The sequence below is a fragment of the Primulina huaijiensis genome, unplaced genomic scaffold (genome assembly GCF_012295235.1).
Source record: "Primulina huaijiensis isolate GDHJ02 unplaced genomic scaffold, ASM1229523v2 scaffold43279, whole genome shotgun sequence".
Taxonomy (NCBI): domain Eukaryota; kingdom Viridiplantae; phylum Streptophyta; class Magnoliopsida; order Lamiales; family Gesneriaceae; genus Primulina; species Primulina huaijiensis.
Genome location: NW_027360466.1, coordinates 14,472 through 40,202, shown reverse-complemented (window position 1 = coordinate 40,202; position 25,731 = coordinate 14,472). Strand labels below are relative to the sequence as shown.

At 34.9% G+C, this 25,731-nt stretch overlaps 2 protein-coding genes and 2 long non-coding RNA genes across 9 annotated transcripts; 1 reads left to right on the top strand and 3 right to left on the bottom strand.

Annotated features, from left to right (window-relative positions):
* Positions 1–5,591: 5,591 nt before the first annotated feature.
* LOC140970013 (zinc finger CCCH domain-containing protein 20-like) lies at positions 5,592–6,953 on the bottom strand. Its single transcript, XM_073431563.1, has one exon. It carries the CDS (start codon positions 6,916–6,918, stop codon positions 5,869–5,871), a length of 1,050 nt encoding a protein of 349 aa, XP_073287664.1. The 5' UTR covers positions 6,919–6,953; the 3' UTR covers positions 5,592–5,868.
* Positions 6,954–8,637: 1,684 nt separating this feature from the next.
* Positions 8,638–22,706, top strand: LOC140970004 (phospholipid-transporting ATPase 2-like). 6 transcript variants are annotated; one of them, XM_073431551.1, is made up of 25 exons: positions 8,638–8,861; positions 9,149–9,371; positions 9,852–10,065; positions 10,723–10,839; positions 11,717–11,809; positions 11,887–12,061; positions 13,001–13,167; positions 13,251–13,355; positions 13,579–13,676; positions 13,765–13,907; positions 14,563–14,659; positions 14,813–14,922; positions 15,027–15,191; positions 16,587–16,741; positions 16,867–16,947; positions 17,086–17,206; positions 17,553–17,659; positions 18,323–18,454; positions 19,742–19,895; positions 20,541–20,658; positions 20,773–20,946; positions 21,096–21,147; positions 21,432–21,559; positions 21,893–22,043; positions 22,150–22,378. In XM_073431551.1, exons 2-25 carry the CDS (start codon positions 9,241–9,243, stop codon positions 22,159–22,161), a joined length of 3,000 nt encoding a protein of 999 aa, XP_073287652.1. In that variant the 5' UTR covers positions 8,638–8,861; positions 9,149–9,240; the 3' UTR covers positions 22,162–22,378. The 6 variants fall into 6 exon arrangements, with proteins under 6 accessions (XP_073287652.1, XP_073287651.1, XP_073287647.1 ...); XM_073431550.1 differs by having other exon boundaries at positions 8,648–8,861; positions 14,816–14,922; positions 22,158–22,706; XM_073431546.1 differs by having other exon boundaries at positions 8,648–8,861; positions 22,158–22,706.
* On the bottom strand, positions 20,773–21,132 carry LOC140970005 (uncharacterized). The gene is made up of 2 exons (XR_012174045.1): positions 21,057–21,132; positions 20,773–20,977 (listed from the first exon to the last, which is right to left on the bottom strand). It is a non-coding gene; the product is annotated as an uncharacterized lncRNA (long non-coding RNA).
* Positions 22,707–24,111: 1,405 nt separating the features above from the next.
* LOC140970022 (uncharacterized) lies at positions 24,112–25,100 on the bottom strand. The gene is made up of 3 exons (XR_012174048.1): positions 24,669–25,100; positions 24,365–24,586; positions 24,112–24,251 (listed from the first exon to the last, which is right to left on the bottom strand). It is a non-coding gene; the product is annotated as an uncharacterized lncRNA (long non-coding RNA).
* Between the last annotated feature and the right edge of the window lie 631 nt (positions 25,101–25,731).

The window sequence follows — 25,731 nt, the reverse complement described above, 5'->3', positions numbered from 1 at the left end:
TATGTTCTCAATTCCAAAAAATTATTGTCAAAAAACGAATGACTGTAAATATGCAACAAGTGCAAATGACCTCTAATGTGTACATATATTTGGAGGGTTGGTATTAAATTTCTCGTTACAAAATTTCAAATATAGTATTAACAAGTATTGAAGCAAGGAATGGTTAGGTAGTTAAAATTAAATTTTATTATAAGAAAATACCTCTTTATCATATCTTGTACGATTTACTCTGATCAAATTGTTCAGTACCAGGAGCACAATAAGTGGAGGATATGATCGCTGGTTTACATTTGTTCTGAAGATCTTATTCTTTTGCAAACGGAAATTATTCCTTCATTAAACTTAAAATCTTCATTCTGATTCTCTAAAATATGCAATTACAAATTTCTAGTTTGCTTACTTCAATTTTAAGATACATAGAAAGTTTCTTGATGTATTTTTATTGGTAAGTCCTACGTACTAGTGCATGTTTTGGAGATATATAACATTAAATGAAAAGCAATAGTCCAAGTGTAACCCGTTGCTTAATGAAAAGCAATATGGGAACTCTTTATTTTTTTAAAAAAAAAAAAAAAAAAAAAACTGAATTTACCTTATTTTATTTTAGGCTTTCCCGTATAAAAAGCAAATATTCTCCAACATAAAATAGTATTGTGAAATTCATTTTTATAATCTAATACACAATCCAAAGCATGAAGAAACAAAATAATAATTATATAACGTAAAACATTCAGACTACAAAATGCACATGATGAAAATGTAGAAATACGTGCAAAGATACAAACCCTTAAAAGTAAAATTCAATCAGCGCCAAATATGAAATACCAAATCAACAGATCTACCCGAAAACAAATCCTCTCCGTCTATACATCGCAATCCATCCCATATAAATGCAGAAATCCAGGTAAGCATTCAGATCCTCAGTGCAGATCCGAAGACGAATGCTACCATCGCAACGGCGCAACCAACTGAAAAGGAGGGCGATGCCATTCCAACCGCGGACTCGGGTACAGGAGACGGCGCCGGAGCCGGAGCCTGAGCTGCCGTGCTGGCGACGAGGGCGAAAATGGTGACAATCGCCATTGTGACCATGGAAGCTCTGCACTGCGACACCGCCATTGCAGATTCTGCGTGTGGAGTAGTGTGTGTTGTAGGAGGAGGTGGAGATATTCTTGTGAGATGATGAGTGGCGGAGCTGAGAGAGTGGGCTATCGAGTGCTTATATATAGAGGAGGCAAAGATTCGATGGGAATGTTTCGGGCAGGGGAGGGAGGGAACGGGCAGCTGCCCGAATTTACAGACTGGCTAGCCGCTAGTGGAGAAGAGACAGCTGTTGCGGGTCACCATCGGTCACTAACGGATTCACAATCACGAGAGTTGTTACGACGTCGTGTTGGAAGGTATTTTAAATTTTTGAAAAAAGTAGTCGATTGACATATTTGACCCTACGAGCTGTTCCAAGCTGGTAGCACATGGGGTGCACGTTAATTGTCATGATTTTTGTTGAAATAAATACGAAAAGGATTTCTTTATTAAACAAATGAATTTGAAATCTATATATTTTTTGAAATAGTTTTTATGTTCATAGTTTCATATCAAAATGGTAAGCATATAGATCGAATGTGAGATAGGACTATTTGATACATTCATCTCCCTTTTATTTTATTTATAAATTCAATACATCCTTTTTTAAGTCACATCATGTCACGCAGCAGACGTAACAACAAACAAATGTTGAATCATTACTCAAAAATCTAACGTTTTTGTTTTTTTTGTTTTTATAAAGTTAATTTTATGGGTAATAAGTACTCGTAGAGCGAGATCGAGTTTAATGGATGACTAACCATGCTAGGCGTATGAATTGGCCCAGTTTTTGGAGAATGCTTTAATTAATGATAGATTCGATTCAACGGACATTATTGACTCAAATTTTATTTTTATGTGACTTCAAGAATTGATCTTTCATGTTTATATCGATGATATGCACCAGTATTTTGAGTATGTGTAGCTTGAAACACTTATCCCAAAAACGGTTTGTTATTTTAGTTAATGTTGATTAATAAATTCATTTAATATGTAAGAAATTATTCTAGAGTAATTTGTCTCGACAAAAACATAGACTAGCAAATAGTATTGACCACAGTTCCAAAGAAGAGGAGAGAGACAGAGGCAAATTAAATTACATCCTTTCACAAATTAACAACTCTTTCGTTAATCAAATGAAGTCGAGAGTGGGTTCTATATATATGGTGGGTTTAATCTATTGTATCTTGAATAGTCCCTTATAAACCAAATTCTCGAGTCCCCTGTGATGCCATTTAAAGCCAATGAGAAGAAGTGCTCCATGCATTAATTTCTCATTCGGCATTTTACTGAAAGCACTCGGCAACAATTAATATTTTGTTTCATCTATTCAAATTTCAGAAACTTCATACAGTTAGAAGCATTCAGGTATGCCTGATCCAGTATTTCCTTCATTTTTTTTTTCTCTAAATTATTCATTCGTTATTATCATCTTTTTTGGTTTATGGTTTTAATTTCAATCGGATTTACAGACAGTGCAAACACGTATACATGTTTGTATCTTAATGAAAAAAAATCATATTAGGTGTTGGTTGCATCACAAATCCCATGGGCTCGTTGGACTTGCGGTTGTTTTAAAACCCGAGTGTACGATGAAATTCAACTATGTTTTGAATTTATAAGTTATTGGTTGAATCTCCAATTGTGCATTCATGACCAGGTCGATCAGTTTATATTCACGTAGTCTCCGTGGTCACATAGCTTTGTTTTTCAAATGGCCCTGTTATATGATGTGTGCACCTCGGTTCCATCCATATGATAATGCTAGAGGGGGCAAAAGCCACAACAGAAGAACTGGAGCAGCTGCAATGATGAATCATGCAAATTCACCGTTTTGGTTATTGGCATTTGATGAATTATCCATATGTAAAACTGAAACTTTGTAAAGCAATTGGCAAAATGCATTTGATCCCCGTCAAATTCGAAAGTAGTTAAAAAAAAAACACTGAAAAAAATGAGTGTATATATGTTAGATGAGAAAGATAGATGTATAGATTTAGTGGGTAAACAAATCGAAAAGTAAGTGTACGTGGCGGATTTAAAAAAATTGGAAGGATGATTATGTGTCATAATCACAATGTTTCTCTGTCTTGATCGGAGTTTTTATTAAGTTCCCCTCACTAAGGTTGCACGAAACTCACCAATGGGATTTTCACTCGCATAAATTTTTTATGCCTTTTGCGCAGCTCAAACAATTTGTGTATACATTCTTTGTACTACTCTCTCAAACTCACCTCTCAAAACTATATTTTCTGGAAGCTTCAATTCAAACTCTGTTTATCGGATATGATCTTCTTGGATACATTGATGGATCAAACCCATGCGTAGCAGCAACCGTCACTCGAGATCAAACAACAACCATCAATCCGGCTCTCACAAACTGGATTAGACAAGATCAACTCATCGTTAATGCAATTGTTGGCTCTCTCTCCCCCACCATAATTCCTTTTAATTTATTGCTCGAGAGGATAGCACGTCAAGGGAAGCTTGGACCATTCTAGCCAATACTTACGCAAAGCCTTCTCGTGGATGAATCGAGCACATAAAAATCCGACTCAAGAATCTCACAAAGGGTTCACAAACCATTACTGAATTTTTACCACTAGACAAAGCTCGAGCCGATGAACTAGCTCTTCTTGGAGCATCACTTACTGATGAAGATCTCGTAGAAAAAATACTCGACAATCTCGGTGATGAATATAAAAAACTTGTACGTGCTGTGCTGTTCAAGCTCGGGACAACCCAATTGGCTCCTGATGAGCTTCATGAAAAGCTCCTAAGTTTTGAGACCTCAATTCAAGACACCAAATCTGATCCATCATATATATTTCCCAGCCTCTACTAATCCTGCAACTCGCACCAATACAGGTTGGCGACCTCCCGCTGACATCAACAACTCTAATTGGTGCCCATCCTTCAAACCAGCTCCAACAGCAAAGACTTGTGTCCATCACCGATTTTTGGTTCTTTTGCTACCAATAAGGGGCCAATTCATCGCAGTCTCCCCGACCTATCTTGGTTATTGACAGATTTGCAGAATTCAAGGACATACAGCCAAGAAATGTCCTTTTCGTCTAGTCCCCGCGCTCATTATGCTGCCAATACATCACACGATCCGGCGTGGCTTTTGGACAGTGGTGATTCTCACCATGTTACCTCCGACTTGAACAATTTATCTCTTCATGCACAATATCACGGCACCAATGATATCATGATCGGCGATGGCACGAGTCTCCCAATAACCCACACTGGTTCTACCTCTCTTCAAACTCCCAATGCTAATTTCAACTCAGATAATGTTATTTTTGTGCCTACGAAGAAAATATTTTATTTGATTTTTTTTAGTTTGTACGTATTATATTATTAATGAGCTTTTTGAAAAGTCCAATAACATTAAAAATCTACTTATTACATATTTTAGCTCAAATAAACATCAGTAAAACACTAAAACTTTAGTTTCTTTTATAAGTTACAACATTTTGTAACTTGGATAAGTATTTTAATTTATAGTATTTCAGTTATATTCATTCGAGTTTATAATCAAATATATGTTAAGTACTCAACTTTTATCATGTATCATTTCTTATAACGTTTTTCAAAATTAATATCTAATGCTTTAATTAACTCTGAAACTCAAAATATAAATTAATCATTTAACCAAGACCAAATCGAATCCGGCCAAAATTAATGATTTCGTTTGATTTGAAATTTTGTAAACCGAATAGAAGATGATTTGGTTTGAATTTTTATCTAAACCCGAATCAAACAATAAATGAACACTCTTAGGAATTTTCAATACACTCCTCCGTCTCATATATAAAGATTGCCTTAATTTTTTTATTCATCTCAAATATATAATCTAATGTATAAGTTTAGTATTATTTTATGTATTTTTAATCAATCTACTCGTATTCATTAAATATATTAGCTATTTGTCAATAAGTTTTTATTTTTATATATTGTTACCATAAATAAGGGTAAATGGAAAATTTTTTTTGTTGAATTTGTTTTTCCAATAATTTTTTAAATCTGTAGATATCGGTCGGTCGGTCGGTCTTTTCCTTACTTCGTTTCTACAAAAGGGTACCAAAATCATCCCGCAGTAAAAACAAATAATTTCTTCTCTTGTGTCTTGTCGATATTTATTTCTGCGATGTATTTGTGTAACTGACTAATTGACAAGTTGGAATTTGGATTGAGATGTATGTAATTTCTGATATTTATTTATTTTTTAAAAATCAATACCACCGATGAAGACAACGACAATATTCTATTAATACATTTAAAATTTAACATGTTCAATAGCTCCATTGGTAGTTAAAATATAAATTTTTTACTTAAAATTAAACAAGCTTGAATCATAACTGAAATACTTATTAGCAAAAAACCTATATGCAAGTTTAAATTTTAATTTGAATCGAACTGAAACGTAGAACTATACTATGGTATCTTTTAGTCTCATGAATTAGAACACGAATAAGTTTGATTTAATTTAATTTGCGCAACTCCTAATTAGATACTATAATATAATTTGAAATAAATAAAATTACATTTTATCTTTCCTTCGTGACAGAGAATTTCAACTTTTAATTACAAATTCACAAAATCACTAATTCCAACCCGTAATACAATACATTATATAAATGTATATATACACACAACAAAATAGAGAGAAATTGATTAGCACACCGTATTAACAAACCAGCTTCTATGAGCCCCACGCGGTCAGACGAAATCAGATCCGGGTTGACCAATCTGGATCCAACCAGATAACCCGAACCCAATTCATTCAATAAGTTCCGATACCCATCCAATATCTGGATCCGTATCCGGAATATCAACTAGTCCGACCCGGTACTCCGGGTATTCAATCAACGGCTCCTCTTGGCAAGATGTTTCCCATAAGTCGAAAGTACCCAATCTCGCATGTTTAAGGCCACGGGAACGAATAGGAGTAGGTGGTAAGCTAGTGAATACGGTTCGGATCATATTTGGGCTACGGGGCGACCCGATTTCACCCCGATAGGATGGGCTCATGCACAAGCCCATGCCCATTTTCACATTGTTGACTTGCAAACGGCGGCCGATCGATTCAGCCAGTTGATCGACCGAGTTTATGCTCTTTAACCCGACACGCGCCAACGGCGGCGACAAAGTTTTCGGAGACACCGGCGGCGAGTATGAACTTGATTTCGGCGAAGATCCGGACAAACCCAAGGCTACAAACGAGTCGCCAGTAAGCACACTCGGGGAAGCGTCTGGGCTAGTAGTAGCATGTGGAAAAATTCGTAGCTGCTCCGACGTATGAGCGAAGAAGCAGACGCGACGCCGGCAGCGAGTCCCATCTTTACACGGCTGCGTGCGATATCGAGCTGGGTGGAGCCAGCACTCGAACACGCCGTGTGCGTACTCACAGGCATCGCCTCTTTTGCACGCACCCTTCCGAAATTCCGGGCACGGGGTGCCGTAATAGTGATACTTACGCGGGTCACGTCGGCGAGCCTTCTCTCCCGGATGAGCGAATGGGCACTCCATCCAGTCATGATTCCTCGCCCGCACGCATTTCCTCACTTTAAACTCGAACATCCGGAAATCATCGCATGAGAACGCGTCCACCGGAACTTCGAAATCATCCGAATATTCATCCGCTCCCTCCAGGCCGTCATCTTTGTTTGACGGAAGATATCTAAGCAACGCCGACATAGCACTTCCGTACTGGCAAGCCTCAGCGTAAATATTGTGGGTGATGGGGGATTGGACGTGAGCCGACGAGTCTTCAAAATGCCATGGTGGGATTTCAACGGTCCACCGATGAGGTTCTCCGATGGTCATCATCGTTGTTTGCTATCAGTTAGTGGCAGTGTCGTTGGGGGGCGGTGTTCCACACTTAAATATATACTGTTTTCCGAACCATAGTTAAAGCATTTCACGTAACTATGGTTGGGTTCTGAAGCTGTTGGTTGTGTTTTTGGGGGTAGATAGATTTTCTTTAGTTTTATCCAACGGATCGGTTTTAATTTACAGGTTCTGATTTTCTAGTTTTGACTTTCATAATTTATTTAATGTTTTTTTTAATCGATCGGAGTTCAATCTTCAACCAAATGATTCCGTTAAATCTGACGTTTTATATGTTAAATCTTCAACCAAATGATTCCATTATGTGAAATACATAATGTGTGCGATCTATATAAATAAAAAAAATAGAGAAGAGAATATAGTAGTTCTTTTATTTTAAAACTATCGATTTTTTAATTAATTAAAATTGTACGAGAGAAAATAATAATGAAAAAAACAGAATTAAATTTTAAATTATAAGAAAACTTAGCAACATAAAAAAAAATAGTTATTCTATGAGCTTAACTTTAATTAATAGTACGAATATTAATTAAATTTTATAATAATTAAAAATGTATGAATATTTATTATATATTAGCTTTGAGATTAAATTATTAGTTCAATCTTATCTTCATAAGGCAATGCATGATATATAGATGCTTAAGAATTCATGCATTATAAATGAGTCAGAGCACTTTAATTTGTAGTGGTAGTCGTTAGTGTTAGTGCAAGNAACGAATCTATAAATAATATAAAATCAATATATTTATATATTATACACGAATTAATTAACAATATTACTTGTAAATTATTTGCTGTTATCATTATATTACATCTACTTTTGAAAAAAGTCAGACGAATAAATTAGAAATAAGAATATTATATGCATGTCAAGCAAAAAGTACACAACATCATCGGTTAGTTACTAATGAGGTATTTGCACTGCACTAAAATGATAAAATCCCCCTATCGAAGATGGAAATAAAACATATATAGAATTCTCACTGTTTTTTATGGAAAAATAAATAAAATTATAATTTACTACAACTATCAACCAAAATGTACGGATTGACATGCGTAGCAGTCAAAGGTGTACACGTGTCCGGTGGCGTGTTCCCCAAAAAAGCGACACGTGAAACGTCGCATTTGATGGTTTTGGATATGGATTGCTGTCCTTTGAGTTTCAGATTCTCCCCACTTATTCATTTGACTTTTCTTTTCCAATTTTTTTTTTTATTTATTTATCTGTAAAAAAACAAATTAATAAAAATAATTTTATGGTGTTATTTTATGATACACATCCTCGAATCTTATCCACAAAGTAGCGTGCGTGCGTGCGTGCATCTGTAGATTTTTGTGTGGGGATAATCCCAACATACACAAGGAATGCATGCTAGAGCCTCACCCCCATACTACTCACTCTACACTAGTCAGCAACTAAATCCAAAATTGTGACAAGAAAAATAAAATCTGAAATTTCTAAACTTTTAACATTTATTTATGTACTTGAGAAAATGGTAACAGAAATCACATATGAAATTGATGTAATAAAATAAAATCACTACCAAAATTAGAAAGATTCAAGTGAGCACAAGACAATTGTGCAGTAGTTTAATAATTTATTAAACAAAACCAAGCCCAGTATATAGGGTTTGGGTCATCGGAAATTGTGACAATTGCGAGTAGAGTGGATGAAAATTGTGAGCTATGATAAATTTCATTTTACCGACAATCTTCTCGGTTGTAAGATCGAATTCATGTTTCTCCTCGCAAAAGAAATTATCAATTGCCATACATAATTAGTTCCTAGGGTTAGAATTACCCCTCTCAGTTGACTACCTAAATCGCAGTGAGATTTTTTTCATCGGTCATTTGACCTGTCTTTCTGAATTCTGATCCCCCGGGATTTTGTTCCGCTATTCTGTTTGCCGATCAGTTCGTAGGTAAAGTTTGATTTCGTGGATCGGATCTTTTATCTTTAATAATTGTTGATTTGAACGAGGACGAAACAATTGGAGAAATTAGTATCTGAATTCTGAAACAAATCAAGTGACCAAAATGCTGGCGTTTTCGTTTATATACAGCTAAGAAGACGGTCTCTGTTTTTTAGAGGAGATGATAATATTCTTTTAGCTACTATGATGTGCGTGTTTTTAGCAGTACCTGTATTTTACCTATCTTTCATCATCTCACACGGTTGTTAGTGAACATTGAACGTTTATTGGTGCAGCGCATACTATCTCTTGAATCATTGGGTCCTGCCAAGTCCAGCATCCCTTGAATCCATGTTGACTCTGGGTCGGACATGTTAAACTCTGATACATGAAAATGAGGAGATGTGTTTATATAAATGATGACAATCTAGCTCAGGATCTATACTGTGATAATCGGATATCTAACAGAAAGTATACCATATGGAACTTTCTGCCAAAAAATTTATGGGAACAATTCAGGTAAACAAGTTATTTATGTGGACCCTTCTATAAACTCTAATGTGTACCAGTGAAATTGGTGTTAATCAGTTCATGCATGCTGGTGTTGCATGAATAATGATATTGCCGTGTGATTGTGATGCTAGTTAGTTATTAACTCGCCTCCCGGATGTGCTACATTTCCCCTTTGATGCACTTGTGATCGAATTTATTTTCAAATCTGTTTTGGCCTCGTTGTGGTTTTCTTTGGACAACGGGGCCCTTACCTCATTTCTTTACTTGCTAATTTTGTTCTAGGAATCTCACATCATGATCTGCTTTCAGCAGTTTTAATTTTATGCTTTATAATTTTATGCTTTATTTGCTGTTTCAAATGTCTGCTAACTGGCTGCATACAATTTTATATAAACGGTTTTTTTACGTCCACGTATTGTCTGTCATAATCTGCATAGAATGCTTTACGTTATTTTTATAGTCTCTAATGATTCTCTTTGTTTCTAGCCGACTGATGAATCAGTACTTTTTGTTGATTGCGTGTCTTCAACTATGGCCTCTGATAACTCCAGTGAATCCTGTTAGTACATGGGGTCCTCTTATATTCATATTTGCAGTCTCTGCAACAAAAGAGGCATGTGATGATTACAACAGATATATCTCCGATAAGAAAGCAAATGAGAAAGAAGTGTGGATTGTGCGGCAAGGAATCAAAAAGCTGGTATTTGGCGCTTCATTTTTTATTTGTTTACATATTATTTTTATCAAATGACTTTCTATTTTTTTTCTCTGCATTTCCTATGGGGTCAAATGGATCCGTTTTGGCTTTGCAACTGTATGTTTGTACTTCTAGCAATTCGTTCTAATTCCCTAGTTATTAGAAAAAAAGAGAGGCTCTTTTAGTTATCTTCTCACTGGAGACTGGTGGTTTTCATGGTAAAATAATTTATGCTTTTTTACTATTTGTCCTCTTTTTCTCGTTGTTATGAGTTCAAGTGGTGCCACTTGAAGGTGGTTAGTCTTGGATGCACTTGAAATAGAACACGGTCCTCTTGCTTGAATTGGTTGCTATGCTTCTCTGAAAAAAAGTGTCGGCAAATGTAATCAGGCAAAGTAAGATTTAATGTTGTCTTATTTGGGAACTGTAATGTCGTGTCCGATCTAGATCATCGGCTTGTAAAAAAACCTGATGATTGTTATGTTCTGAGATTTATAACATACTTTTTTGACGAGCATGGGTGATCAATAAGCTTCCACTGGTCAACGAGGCAGAGAACTAGAGGAAAGTAGTGTTTTGGGATAAACATGATGCTTGCGGTGGAATGCAGGTTCTTTCATATCGAATCATTTATCTTTTGTCCTCGTGATTCTCTTCTAGATTCAAGCTCAAGACATTAAGGTCGGTAACATTGTGTGGCTGCGTGAAAATGATGAAGCACCTTGTGATCTTGTTCTACTTGGCACTGCTGATCCATTGGGTACATGCTATGTGGAGGTAAAAAATTTCTTCCACCTTTGCATTAATATTTCATGTTCATTTCTTACCCCTTGTTTAGCTTAATTTTTCCAATTTAGTTTAAATTTTTATATGCTTTTTCAATGCTTAACCGAGATCACACAGTAAATGGAGACTTGGAGATTTTTTTTATATGCTCTTTTCATTGGATTTTTTCCAACTCAATATTTCTTGATACTGCCTATAATAGTTGATTTTTTCAGAAGTTTAAGTGTGTTGGAGGATTGAGTTTTAACTTTTGGACTGGAAAAGTTAAATTGGCCATTACATAAAATGGTGAGAAACCAATTAAGTAGACCTACGCCTCAGTGCGGTACTTTATGCGATTAAAGGGGAAGCCAGGGAGTTTTACCAGTGTTGGTTGAGATTAAAGGTAGATGGTTTGTGATATCCTGTATTCAGTTGAAACTCAAGGAAAATGATTTGTGATATTCTATACTCTGTTGAGATTAAAGAAATACTTTTTTCTCATATCCTATCTTCCAGTTTGGAGTTCGACTTAAATTTTGCAAAAACATTTCATTTTAATGGTAATTTGTAGCTATGGTAAAACTGTTGAGGAAGAGACGTCAAAGGCTGATAACTTGTGATATTTTTTAGCTTCGCTGAAATTTCCTCTTTGAATTATTTGGTTATTCACATTTTCAAAATTTTGAAGCTTAACTATTGGGTATTTTATTTTGAAAATGACCTCGTGTTCTATAATGTTGTATTGTACTATCGAACATGAATAGTAATAAATCCTTAAAATACTTTTTTTATTGTAATATCATATCTTTTATGCTACGACAAATTTCCTTGCAGATATAACTAATTTTACAATGTGGGAATTAATAATGTATATATTTTTTTGTAGACAGCAGCACTGGATGGTGAGACTGACCTGAAGACACGAGTGATACCTTCTGCTTGCATGGGAATGGATTTTGAGTTGCTGCACAAAATCAAGGCAAGACATTTGTTTGCATTTAAATAATAACCCGAGGATGTGCCAGACACATAATTTTATAACATCCTCGTTGACAGGGAGTAATTGAGTGTCCAAGTCCCGATAAAGATATTAGAAGATGCGATGCAAACATGCGGCTGTTTCCTCCTTTTATTGATAATGATGTTTGCCCGCTGACCATAAAAAATACAATTCTTCAATCATGCTACTTAAGGAATACAGAGTGGGCATGTGGAGTTGCTGTTTACACAGGCAAGTGTGTAACTATTGTATGCTGAGATCAAGCTGTATATTAGACATTAAACTTATTACTCTTTTAACAGTAAAATCCAGTTTTCAATTAGGGATATAATAAGGAACATCATTATATTTTTCTTTTGGAGTTGTAAACAATAAAGGACTAGAAAGAACTGCAATTGATAAGCAAGATACCATGAGAAGTGTAAGAGGACTTTTACCTCCTATTTGGATGAAAATTAACGTTTTGAGCTGGAATACAAGAATGGTATGTTTTACTGTTCTGATGGGAGCTTATAAATTTTAGCCTATAAATTGATACGTCATTATTGACAAATTTAATTTTAGGGTTAGTTACATCTACATCCCGAGGTTGTCATATTAAAGAGTTAAAAACTCAACTATATTTAAATATTACATGTAACTCCGTTTGTGATATTAACAAATAAATACGATAATTTCTAGTATTACACACACACCTTCCTTAGGTTTCTGTTTTTCTTTTCTGACAATTAACCTTCTAGAAATTCAAGGAATATACAAACGTAAGAATGTAAAATGTAAGATAAATACAAACTTGATGATGATGTTTGTAATTTTAGAAGTTGTTGAATTTATTTGTTACTTTTCACAAGTAAATGTGACATTTAAATATAGTTGTAATTTTTTGTAAGTATGACAAACTTCAAGGAAGCTAGATGTAATTATCCCGTAATTTTACTGTAAAGTTACCATTACTAGTTACACCCCCACCTCCCCGGCCCCTGTTCTCTGTACTTCTGTGGCAGAATATACTTGTTCTTCATTTGGGTGCCTGTACTTCTTCTGACATGTCTTTTTGTAATTATTTTGTTGATCCTGGACTAAATATTATAAATTGCTATGCTTTGCCTCCTCGTCCACCTATCTGTTAACAGAATTGCTAATCTTAATCATCACTCTTTTTAATTGTAGGCAATGAAACCAAGCTAGGCATGAGTAGAGGAGTGCCAGAACCAAAGCTTACAGCTGTAGATGCAATGATCGACAGGTTGACTGGAGCAATATTTGTCTTCCAGATAGTTGTCGTTATTGTTCTAGGCATAGCTGGGAATGTTTGGAAGGATACGGAAGCGAGGCAGGTTTGTTTCATTAAGAGAATATATACCTGTTGCTTTTATCTTCAGTAATTAACTAACCACATTTTGATGATTTACCCTTGTAGCAATGGTATGTCCAATATCCAACTGAAGGGCCTTGGTATGAACTGCTCGTCATACCTCTGCGATTTGAGCTTCTTTGCTCCATTATGATTCCCATATCTATAAAGGTAAACATTTGAGTCTTGTAGTTATAGAACTATTTTTCATGGGTAAGTCAGAGCCAAAATACTTTAAATATTTCAAAGAAATTGTGATCTGACTTAATTTGTGTTAGATACCCATTCTGTGTCAATTTATGTGATTTGCTATTTGCAATTACAAATTAAATTACCATGTGACGGTGATTGTGATATCATTATCTTGATATATGTGCATTCTTCTCTGATGCAGGTATCTTTAGATCTTGTGAAAAGCCTGTATGCAAAATTTATTGATTGGGATGATAAGATGGTTGATCTAGAGACCGGAACTCGGTCACATGCAACCAAGTAAGAAACTCCAGATGCTCTCATGGCATTTTCTGTGGCTATACATGCTTGATATGATATGGTCGATCTCGTTTCTTGTATTTGGCAGCACAGCTATAAGTGAGGATTTGGGGCAAGTTGAATATATATTGACAGATAAAACTGGAACACTTACTGAAAATAAAATGGTCTTCAGAAGATGTTGCATAAGTGGATCTTGTTATGGGAATGAGACCGGGGATGCTTTAACAGGTAAAATTAATTTATGTATCTGGAATTTGCAATATCTTTCAATCTTAGCCCATGAAAGTTTGATTATTGCTAAAAGTCATTTAATGTGTGTCATCTGTAATTAGGGTGTGGAGGACTGTTGTAGTTTCTTGTCTTTGAGCATAATTTTTGTTTGTGCTAACTCATTATGATCGCTAAACCAATATAAGCTTAAACTATCTTGATGCTATATCAAACTAATTAGTGTATGCTTGTTTGTGGTGTATAGATTTGTATATTCTATTGTGGTGATTCTTTCTGGACTTGGAGAGAGGAACGACTCTCAGGCATCCCCATATGAAGCAGAAAACTCGTGTGCGCTATTTACATTTGATGTCTGAGTTTTGTGATGTCTTAATGAAGCAACAAACGGTTGTTACAGGAGATTATAGTTTCGAATTTGGATATAAAATTGCGTAGTGTCATAATCATTTGATGTTTGCTAAAGTGAAAATTTTCATCCTGGTGGTAGTAGTTGCTACTTGCTAGTGTCTTTGGTTTTCATGTAACGTTTGTTGATTTTGTTAGGTACTCTTATTAATTAACAGAACCCTTTTTGCATGTCCTGGGTTATGTGCGTGCAAGGATCCATATAAAAGTTTAAGGGATTGACCGTTTTGTATTTTTCCTTGTCCAGATGAAAAAATGCTTAATGCTGTCTCAAGTGGTTCTCCTGATGTGATGCAATTTCTAAAAGTTATGGCCATTTGCAATACTGTTATTCCCGTGAAAAGGTATTTTGTTAACAAATGCTTGCCAAGATAAGAGTTATACATAATAAGCCAGAATATTTATTGATGTTTTATGTATTTAACGATGTTTGTTGTGTGGTATCATTCAAACTATTGACCATGTCTGTTGCTGAATTGTCTTTGTTTCCCATGCAGCAGTAGTGGGGCAATTTCATACAAGGCACAATCCCAAGATGAAGAAGCTCTTGTACGTGCTGCTGCACAGTTACTTATGGTTTTTGAGAATAAGAGTGGCAATATTGTTGGTAAGCATAATGGTTTTGGTGTCTTCTACGCATTGTCAGTGAACATGATGTTTTGTATATTGGTACTTTATACGTGAGATATCATAACTTTCCTGGTCATGCAGACATCAACTTCAATTCCTCGCTAATACAGTATGAAGTGCTAGACATCCTAGAGTTCACTTCTGATCGGAAAAGGATGTCTATAGTGCTTAAAGACTGTCAAAGTGGGAAAATTTTACTTATGTCTAAAGGAGCAGATGAATCTATTCTTCCTTATGCACGTGCAGGTAGTTATTCGTAATTTGTTGTAGACTTTTTACTCGCTACTGGAGAAATATGAAAATTTTGTTATTGGGTTTTATAAATTTTAAACTTAGTGGTTGAGAAATCACACCCAGAAATTGGACCTCTACTTCATGACCTTCCATTAACTTGCTTACTTCATACCCAAGGTTGGACATGCTTTGTCTTTATTTGCCATACATTAAAATTATAGAACATTTGTGTTTCTTATCTGTGCAAATTGATGGTTGAATTGGTTTCCGATAGCCATGTTAATCCTGGAGACTGACCTTATTCAAGGTATAAACTAGTTGTATATGTACTATTTAAACCAAACAAGGCACATGTTGTGGAAATATGATTGCAGTCCAAGAAATATTCTTTTGTAGCAAGAAAAATGTTGATTTTTATACGATTACCTTGGGAATATCATTGTCAGGCTCTATTCCACATTCTTTAACTTTTGGAAGATTGGATCATTTTGCATGTAGTACTGGTGATGTTAAAGAAAATAATGTCTGTGAGATGTGTTTGTGACATTTTTTTTTGGTGAAAGTTGATTCTTCTAGTGATTTTGACTGCTCAATTGACTAAATCTATTTCTGTAACAAGGGAAGCTTCATTAACGTTCTTTGCTGACAAAGTGAACAACCACGTGTTGGAATATCGAGTCTACTCTATGCTTTTATTGTTTGTTTTAGGAGAACAGCTGCGTGCATTTGGTTTTATTTACTTTGGGTTAGATTTTTTCAAGGGTTGCAATGCAATCATTAACTATCCCAGAAATAAGAACATGGTGGGGCTGGTTGGTGATTTGCATTGTTTGAATAAGATCTTCTGTTATCTATACAGTATTTGTTTCATTCTTGTGGGGGCATGTGGGTGTTGATTTTAAGTTCTTGGCCACTAGCACTCTAAATCTTCAGTGAGTAAGGATGGACCAATTACGTTTCATTGCCACACCCATATTTGTATTAACGTGGTTGGGTGGATCTTATCTGTCCAGCTTGAAATGTCGTGAAATTAATTTACATCTCATAATGAGTTAGCAATACATTAATTTAAATTTGAATACACCTTTTGTCAACATAATTCCTCTTACATGAAAATCTTAGGTATCCCTAAGTTACTATTGTGTCCCTATTTCGTTCCCGGGTATATATTTCATAATCCAAGAACTTGATATACATTTAATCTTTGGCTTATATTTCCCAAAAATTAGTTTCTTGTTAATTGCATTTATACTTGTCACCTTGCCATTTTGCTAGTTTCTTTGAAACGTTTATCACAGGGGGTTGGCTTGTTCCATTTCGGCATTTGCCAAGACTTATTTTTTATTTTTTGCAAAATAAGATGGAATTGTTTTCCTTGTCTATTTAAATGTGACAAGTATGTTCCAGGGCAACAGATACGGACCTTTGCTGAAGCTGTGGAACAATATGCTCAACTAGGTCTCAGGACCTTGTGCCTCGCTTGGCGCGAATTAGGTGATGATGAGTATCAAGAATGGGCATCAATGTTCAATGAGGCTAATAGTACATTAGTGGATAGAGAGGTTGTGCTAGAAATTGTCCATAGTTTGTTTCTTATTCTCTTCCACCTGGCTAAGCATCTGTCTGTGCATGTAGTTCTACGTTTATTGCAGAACAAGGAGCTTACCCTTTATATTGCATTTTTCAGTGGAGAGTGGCTGAAGTCTGCCAGAGATTAGAGCATGGTTTTGACATTCTTGGTGTTGCTGCCATAGAAGATCGCTTACAGGTAATCCTGTTTAATTAGGGAAGTTTTTCTAGCAGGTTCATTGCAACACGTGGCCACTATGTTTCCAGCCGCAGCTTCCTTGATCTTTTACTGCTCTAGGTTTTCCCTTATGCTTATGTTCTTCTTTTAACAACCTAGGATGGTGTTCCAGAAACAATCGAAACCCTTAGGAAAGCAGGCATTAACTTTTGGATGCTGACTGGAGACAAGCAAAGCACTGCTATTCAGATTGCTCTTTCTTGCAATTTTGTGTCTCCAGGTGATTAAACTGGAATTTGGCTTTGCTTTTGTGTAGTATTGGCTCGTAACAATTGAAACTTTAGAAAATAAATGAGCACCAAAGTCACAAAAATAACACGAGGAATTCCGCTTCATAAATGTATGATCTTGCATGGCAGATTATGAGTTGAAATGTAGATTTCCTTTTTTTAAAAAAAAAAAATTTACTGAAATGACATTTAATATAGTTAGGGATAATTGTTGAACATATGTCCCGTCCAAATGGCCTGGCCTTCTATGTTATGGAATGAGTTTTACTGATATTGGAAGTAGTTGTGTCTTCATAATTAATTATCTTTCAAACCAGCTTCATTCATTGTTGACAGAGCCCAAAGGCCAGCTTCTGATAATTAATGGGAAAACAGAAGATGAAGTGTGTAGGAATCTAGAGAGAGTGTTGCTTACAATGAGAATCGCGGATGCAGAACCGAAGGTATGTTTTTCCATGTTTCACCATTTAAGCTGCACTGTAATTTGTAGGTACCTGGAAAATTACGTTCTTTACATTTCTTCATGTGTCAAATGTTGAAGTGAAATGTTATTCAATCTACCATTTGTTCAAGAGGATTCTCAATGATTAACCAGCTTGTACAAAGAATCAGATAATTTGACATAGTTATTATTGCTGTAATGAAGTCATCTTCCATTTGTTTACCCAATGGTTTGTATTCTTGATCAAATCTGATGAAGTATCATCAAATCATTTGTGTGTGTCATATATGTAGCCCGAGAAGAATATAGTGGAATTTTTAATGTACATAATTGGCCCTTTGTAATTGTAGCAGTAAGGATGTTGATTGTTGCTGTAAGCGACATGCCTGAATCAGCAGCACTATTGAATTATTTGTATATGCGGCAATTTGAAATCAAAAGAATATGCAAGTAAAATCCCCTTGCTCAAAAAAAGCGTATGACAGTGAAACTAACTGCACTATCAATTAAGGTTTCCATATTTCGTATTGTGTTTCTATCATTTTGAGGATTCTTGCAATATTTGAGTTCTGTCAATGAAACTTACTGGTATTTTATTCCTAGGTCATCCATTGATTGGTTTAAAGATTCGGAAATTTCTTAAAACTGTGATTCTGTGTCGCAGGATATTGCTTTTGTTGTTGATGGGTGGGCTCTCGAGATTGCCCTTAAGCACTATAGTAAAGCATTCACAGAACTTGCAGTTTTGTCAAGGACAGCTATATGTTGCCGTGTTACTCCATCCCAAAAAGCACAGGTACCTTTCTCGATATCATTTTGTATCCAATTAATCCCATTGACAAAAATGCCTTTAGGTTTGTTGTAGCTAATTGAATCTCGCAATGCACTGATTTGAAAAACCAAGCAAATCCACTATATTTTACTGCAATAATTCTGCATATAGTAGAAGGAATAATCATGCATCACTTTACAGAGTTAAAAACCATACGAAAACCGTAACAGCAGTTTTGTTGTTTCTACTTGTCATCCCAGAAGCAAAATAAATTTACCAGCAAAGATGCCAAATCACTTTAGAAATTCAAAGATAATTGTTTTTTTTACTCCTTAACGGTGTGTTTGGCAACATGGAATTGGGTGTGATTTGGAATTGTAGATATTATTTTAGTGTTTGGTAAAACGGGATTTGAAAAAATGATATTGATATTTGATGGGATTTCATTTAACACTAGAAATACTTATAAAATTGATATGATTTCATGAGATTTGAATTTTAAAAACAATAAAATTATTTTTATTATTAAATTTATATAACTCTTAAATACATATATATATATACATGTATACATATACATATATATGTGTGTGTGTGTGTAAATTTGAGAAAATCAAACAATTTTCTTATATTTAAAAATTTCTATAAATTAATTTTTTTCTTAAAAAAAACTTCTTTATTTTTACTACTAAAAACTCAATTTATCAAAATTTAGTGACTTTATTTTTAATTTCATCTTGGTAAAACTTTATATTTTTTCATTCTTAAAATTATATTTAATTAAAATATTTGTTATGTATTAAAAAAAAATTTCGTTCTTGATAAAAAAAAAGTATTTATAGAAATATTATTAATAAAAAAATTAAAATAAGCAATACAAAATTTTTTAATATAAGAAATATTATTTTTGTCTTTTTCAATCAAACACCAAATTACATTTTAATCCTAGCCAAACAACAAAATAGAATTCCAATTCCATGAACTTAAAATCCATCCAAATCCCAAATCCAAATCCAAATCCAAATCCAAATCCAAATCCAAATCCCATTTTTTTACATCCAAACACGCTATAAGACCATTTTTGTTTTTGTATTGACTTGTTCATGCAAGCGTTAAACACGGTGGTGGTGGTTTGTCCATCTTTTTTTTATCTGGTCTCAACAGCATAATGATTGTGTTCTGATTAATGGAAAAAGGAGAAACTAGAAAGACTTGAGCATGTTAAGGATCCTTCTTTGAAATGATATTATAGGTTTATACTCACCTTCTTATCTGGGGAACACCAGCGAAACCTTTTTTGTTTCATCATAGCTTGTAGAACTTTTGAAATCATGCGACTACAGAACACTGGCCATTGGGGATGGTGGAAATGATGTCAGGATGATTCAACAAGCTGATATAGGGGTTGGCATCAGTGGAAGAGAAGGACTGCAGGCAGCAAGGGCTGCTGATTATAGTATTGGAAGTAAGAACTTCATTTTTCTATTCACAAATTAATAGGATATTTACTGAGACTTTTTATTTAATTTTCCATGAAGTCACTGCGAAACACTTTTAAACTATTTTAGTTTTTATTACGTGCAATGTTTTGAAAACAAACTACTATCATAACCAGGCATGGGTAGCAAAAGTTTGTCAACTAAAGAAACTTAAATTGCTTTGTGGCCTGTGTGCATGAGTTACTGCAGAAGATAGTTAACTGGCTTAATGAACTAGTGTATTTGAAAGATATTTAGAACTCTACATTCTTTGTTAACTTGTTGTTGCGAGGAGTTTGCATAGTTTTCCCTTTTCTTCTTTCCATGTTCGCCAAAAGTGATGTGGATTGATTTTAAATGTCCATCTCTCATGTTTTGTTAGACTCAGTTATTTTTTTCCCGAAAAATGAGATTGATTTCATCCGAAGTTATGTTCCTACACATCCACCTTCATGGCTTTAGGCATGGAATATTCGTAGAATCACACATTGATTCACTCTAAATAGAGTTTTTTTATCTTTATAGAGAGAATCATTTAAAATTATTTTAGGAAAGCATTCATGTACGAATTGGCATTAAGCCATGTCTTACATAAGCAACCACTAATACACTCAAACATTCCTGTCTTGCAGAATTCAGATTTTTGAAAAGGTTGATACTTGTGCATGGACGCTACTCTTATAATCGCACGGCATTTCTTTCCCAATATTCCTTTTATAAATCCCTGCTGATCTGCTTTATCCAGATTTTGTAAGTTTCTTTATATGATTTCTATTTATTTTCATTTTGTTCCTGTTACCTAGCTATGGTTATATTGGTTATATTTATCTGCATGACTAGTTACTAACAATAGAATGCTTCCAGTTTCTCTTTCATTTCAGGCATCTCAGGGACCAGTCTTTTCAACTCAGTCAGCCTGATGGCTTATAATGTTTTTTACACTAGTGTTCCCGTGTTGGTCCATGTCCTTGACAAAGATCTCGGTGAAAAAACTGTAATGCAACATCCTCAAATTCTATTTTACTGCCAAGCTGGAAGGTTAGAATCTGTGTTCTTGCTATGAATTGTTCTTTATTGGTTCTGTATATTGAACTCAAGAGTAAACAGCAGGTCCCGAATTTGTATTCTTTAAATATTAGTTATATTACCATCTGGTATATCAACTAATCGAGTCAAACGTGAAACAGACTTCTTAATCCTAGCACGTTTGCTGGATGGTTTGGGCGATCTCTCTTTCATGTGAGTACCTTTAGCTTTTGATATGTCTTGTCTTGTTTCCTTGAACACAAGTGCAGTGGAATAGTTCTGAGTGAGGCAGAAATGTATTAAAGTGGTCAGAGATGCAAACTATCTGTCAGTTTCTAATATTTTCCTTGGACACCCTTCTGGAAAACTTGAAGCAATCAACACTTTTGGTCACGAATACAGTGGTTTATTTTGTTTGTTGTTCCTGTTCACTATGGCGAAATTGTTGCCTTTCCATTGCAAAGCACTTGGTGGTGTTAATCCTCTATGCTCTTCAGGCAATTGTTGTTTTTGGTATCACCATACACTCTTACGCTCTTGAGAAAAGTGAGATGGAGGAGGTATCTATGGTGGCACTGTCTGGATGTATTTGGTTGCAGGCATTTGTTGTTGCAATAGAAACCAAGTGAGCTGTCTCTCTCTTGCATTGTATCTTACAGCATGGGCATCTGATAATCATCATGCAATGATTGGACAGTCTTATATTTTGTTTGAAGTCTTTTGATGCAAAATTTTAAGATTCTTTATTCTTACAAAGGACGATAATTGGTCAGTTCTTATCATACAATGCAATCAAAATTTTAATGCAACTTGCAGCATTCAACCAAGCGAAAATAATTCTCTTTCCTTGAAATTATATGCAAAATGGAAATAGTTTCTGGTTGGGTTCAGGTAGTTTATGTTTCTTGTCTTGTTTAAAGTAGTTACCTATTGTTTTATTTTTTGGTTGTTTTTGCAGTTCTTTTACAGTGTTGCAACATTTGGCGATATGGGGGAACCTGGTGGCCTTTTATGTCATCAACTGGATTGTTAGTGCTCTCCCGTCATCCGGGATGTACACAATCATGTTTCGTTTATGTAGGCAGCCATCATACTGGTGCACAATTATTGTATGTCTTAATTTTCATTTTTATCTCCCTCCCTGGAAAACAGAAATTAGTGCATCTAATGTTGTTGATCGTCTCTTTGAAATTTTGGGACTAAATACCTTATTAGTATTTCAGGTAATTGTTGCGGCAGGAATGGGTCCTGTCCTTGCTTTGAAGTACTTCCGATACACATACAGGTCAAGTAAAATCAACTCACTCCAACAAGCTGAACGTTTGGGAGGGCCAATCCTGTCGCTGGGGAACATTGAGCCCCAGTTGAGACCCTTAGAGAAAGATCTGTCCCCCTTATCTTTATTACAACCCAGGAACCGCAATTCTGTATGTGAACCTCTGCTGTCCGAATCTCCCAGTGCCACAAGGCGTTCTGTTGGAACAGGAGCACCGTTCGATTTCTTCCAGTCACAGTCTAGATTATCTTCCATTTATTCAAGAAATAGCAAGGATAACTGAAGATTTCAAAGGTGCATAATTTTTAGGATAGAAACTATGGCTAACCTATTGGTCCTCATATCGCCTGGTTTTTTATTCAGTTAATTAAAATGTTATATAGGGCAAGCCTGTCTTGAACATCACAAATTTTGATAGGAAATAATGAATACTTGTACTTTTTGAAAGAGCGAGTAAAGTTAAATATATGGAACTATGAAGGCAACTTTTGGATCCAATATTCACGATTTCAACTTAACTAATTTGGAGCTAGTTCTCGGATGAAAATTCTGGCGTGTTTCTTAAGTTCTGTTAAATGCTGCCAGAAGAAACTATCTTTTTTTTTAAAAAAAGAAATTAATTAATTTCTAGCACAGATAGCGGTTGATGATGATTCTGAAAGAAGGCTCATTCTGTGAGAGAAAGTGACCATTCAGTCTTACTGCTGCTCAATGAAAGACAGCAGATTCATCTCCGGTACCCACTGAGAGCCAATTGATAACAGTGAAAACTAGAATCAGACTTTAAAAAGTCCCAGACTCCCAACTCCCATTGTTGAAATTGCTTAACCTAATGTGCATAATTTGCTTTCATCTTCCATTTTTGGAAAGAATACTCAACAGAGCGGGACATATCTGCAGTGAGAAACTGAGAATAGTAGGAAAAGACATCAATCAACTGTATAAAAATCAAGAAAAGAATGGTGGGTTTTGATCTGAAAGTTTGTGCTTTGATTTTACCGTTTGAATGTTCCAATTTTTTTTATCAACTGAAGAACCATCTAATCTTGACTTTGGGGCTGAGTTGGAAACAACCAATCATGAAAATTTCAGTTCTCGTGAAGTTACTCTGCAAGGTGGGAAGCAAGATGAAGAGGTAAAGGTTAGGTTACTTTCTTCCAAATTATTTAATTTAATTCACTTTCATTCGAACCCTTGCTATTTTTATGGGGAGTACAAGTGAGAACCAATGAGTCACTGTCCTGGTCTCGAATGAAAGTGAATTAAATTAAATAATTTGGAAGAAAATAACCTAAACTTTACCTCTTCATCTTGCTTCCCACCTTTGCAGAGTAACTTCAGCCGTGGTACATCCTGTAGAATGGATCTGCAGCTGATGGATTTAAACCAATAGCCTTGATGTGCTATGAGAACGCTATTTCATGAGAGTACCCAAGTTCAAAGTTTCCCCACATAAAATGCACGAGACCAATCTTCCCTGCAAAATTTTTAATAGATGGGTGGGTAGCATAATCAGAATATGGAAATAAAACATTAGAGATGTCAGGATTCAAGAGGATGAAATATACTTGTGTTTCAAGGCATTCTCGAACTGACTTGGAGCATTCTCGCAAAATATCTTCTACGGTGCGTCTTGTTAGGGTATAATCGATCCTTGATCATAGAATGGTACAACGTTCTGAAGTCCACCATAGTACACTAATGCCAATGACTCATGTATCTCCCCCTGATAGCAATTAAAAAAAAAACAGTAGCAAACAATGAAGAAGAGTTGTACAACATGGTAATTGCAGGGATCAGCTCAAAAATCAACACAATCCATAATCCAACAGCACAACATCTGCAGAGAATATTCTACCAAAAATATGGCCAGCCAACATGAGGTTCTTATCATCGCTGTCTTCGCCAAAGCCAAAGTCATCAATAAACACCTTCTGCTCCTCCTTCGACTTGCCTCAACTCTCCGAGGTAAATTAGAATTTCTCCTCCAACCAAGAACATTAATTTGCTTACTACCATCATTAAGCAGCAAGTTCACCTCCTGCAAGATAAAGCACCATAAACTTTAGATATTATCAAGCTTGGATCACTTGACCTTCCCTCCTATTGCCTTTTAAGTTGTCGATCAGGAAAGAAGAATGTCATAAGCTTTACCTCGTCATATAAATTGGCAAGCCTTTGCCAACTTTCAAATCGCATAGGATTATACAGCAAATCATATTTGAATAGATTTACATTCTGCTCTACAAATTCTCCTCCTTTTGTCAGAACAAAACCAGCCCATTGATCAGTAGTGCTCATATCCTCGGACTGAACGAGAAGATAATACAGGTTGCAATAAACTTCCATGTAAGGTCAGAACTGAAACCAAAACAGCTATGATGTAGTGAAGTAAGATCCAAGTGATAGTCATGAAATCTAAAAATTTGACGGAATCAACAATCTCAGTATATAATACCTTTCTACTGATGATGTGTTGTTTACCAAATGAATTCTCTGAAAACATAATTTTCATCGTGGAATCCAGAAAGCCGTTTGATTCGGCCTCCTCCAAGAGCTTATCTTGACTTGACAGGATCGTCTAAGAACTTATCAATTGCATTTCCAGCCAAAACATCAAATCGGGTGGTTGGGGAAATGTTTGCGTATGGTTTCTTAGAACCCTTCGAAGTTTAACCAGTCCAGCACACCAAAGTAAATTCAGTGGCTCAGTTCAAGAAGCATTATCTCGTATATTTTGATCATGGCACAACATAAGGATATTGAGCCATATTGATATGGAGGAGGTCTTCAAATCAGGAAAAACGGAAAGGAAGAAACAGACGGTAAATTATATTGAATAAACACTACTTTCAATCAGAACATTATTTTTTGCCAAAAAAAAAATTCAAACTTTTATTATATATACAAAAAAAAATTTATAAAAATGATTTTAATTCAATTATCTAAAATCATAATATTTAAAAAATACTGAAACCAAACTTGTTTACTTTTATTTAAAAATATTATTTTATTTTTCGGTTGAAAAATATATAAAAATTTATAGAGTCCATATTGAAATATAATATAAAATATCCCACAATTTCATGATAATTGGTAAATATATTTTAAGTATATTAGTATAAATATCACCAAATGTGTTAAAGTTACTTCTTGTCGCTCGCTCGTAAATTAAACAATGTTCCAATAACATTTTCGAAATGTCTTGTAAACGTGTATTTTTTTTCCCTTATGTATATACGACAAACGATATTTATTTTCCCAAAAACAATGTTATGGATTCTTTATACGTCATTTCCTTGTATCAATTTGGAACCCAAATTTAAATATAATCATATTTTTTTATAGCAAATTAAATTTTCACTAATTATTGTTTATAGCAAATTAGATTTTCACTAATTATTTAAACTAATGTAACTAATAGATAATCTATACACAAAAAACTTATATGAGACCGTCTCATGCGTCAATTTTGTGCCGACCCGACTCATGAAAAAGTATTACTTTTCATTGTAAAATAG

What these genes read in the sequence shown, in the direction of transcription:
- LOC140970013 (XM_073431563.1), bottom strand. Translation starts at nt 6,918, where the DNA reads ATGATGACCATCGGAGAACCTCATCGGTGGACCGTTGAAATCCCACCA.
- LOC140970004 (XM_073431546.1), top strand. Translation starts at nt 9,241, where the DNA reads ATGAAAATGAGGAGATGTGTTTATATAAATGATGACAATCTAGCTCAG. An exon ending in CCATAGAAGATCGCTTACAG is followed by an intron (nt 16,948 to 17,085) that starts GTAATCCTGTTT and finishes TTAACAACCTAG; the next exon opens with GATGGTGTTCCAGAAACAAT. An exon ending in TGCTGATTATAGTATTGGAA is followed by an intron (nt 19,896 to 20,540) that starts GTAAGAACTTCA and finishes CCTGTCTTGCAG; the next exon opens with AATTCAGATTTTTGAAAAGG.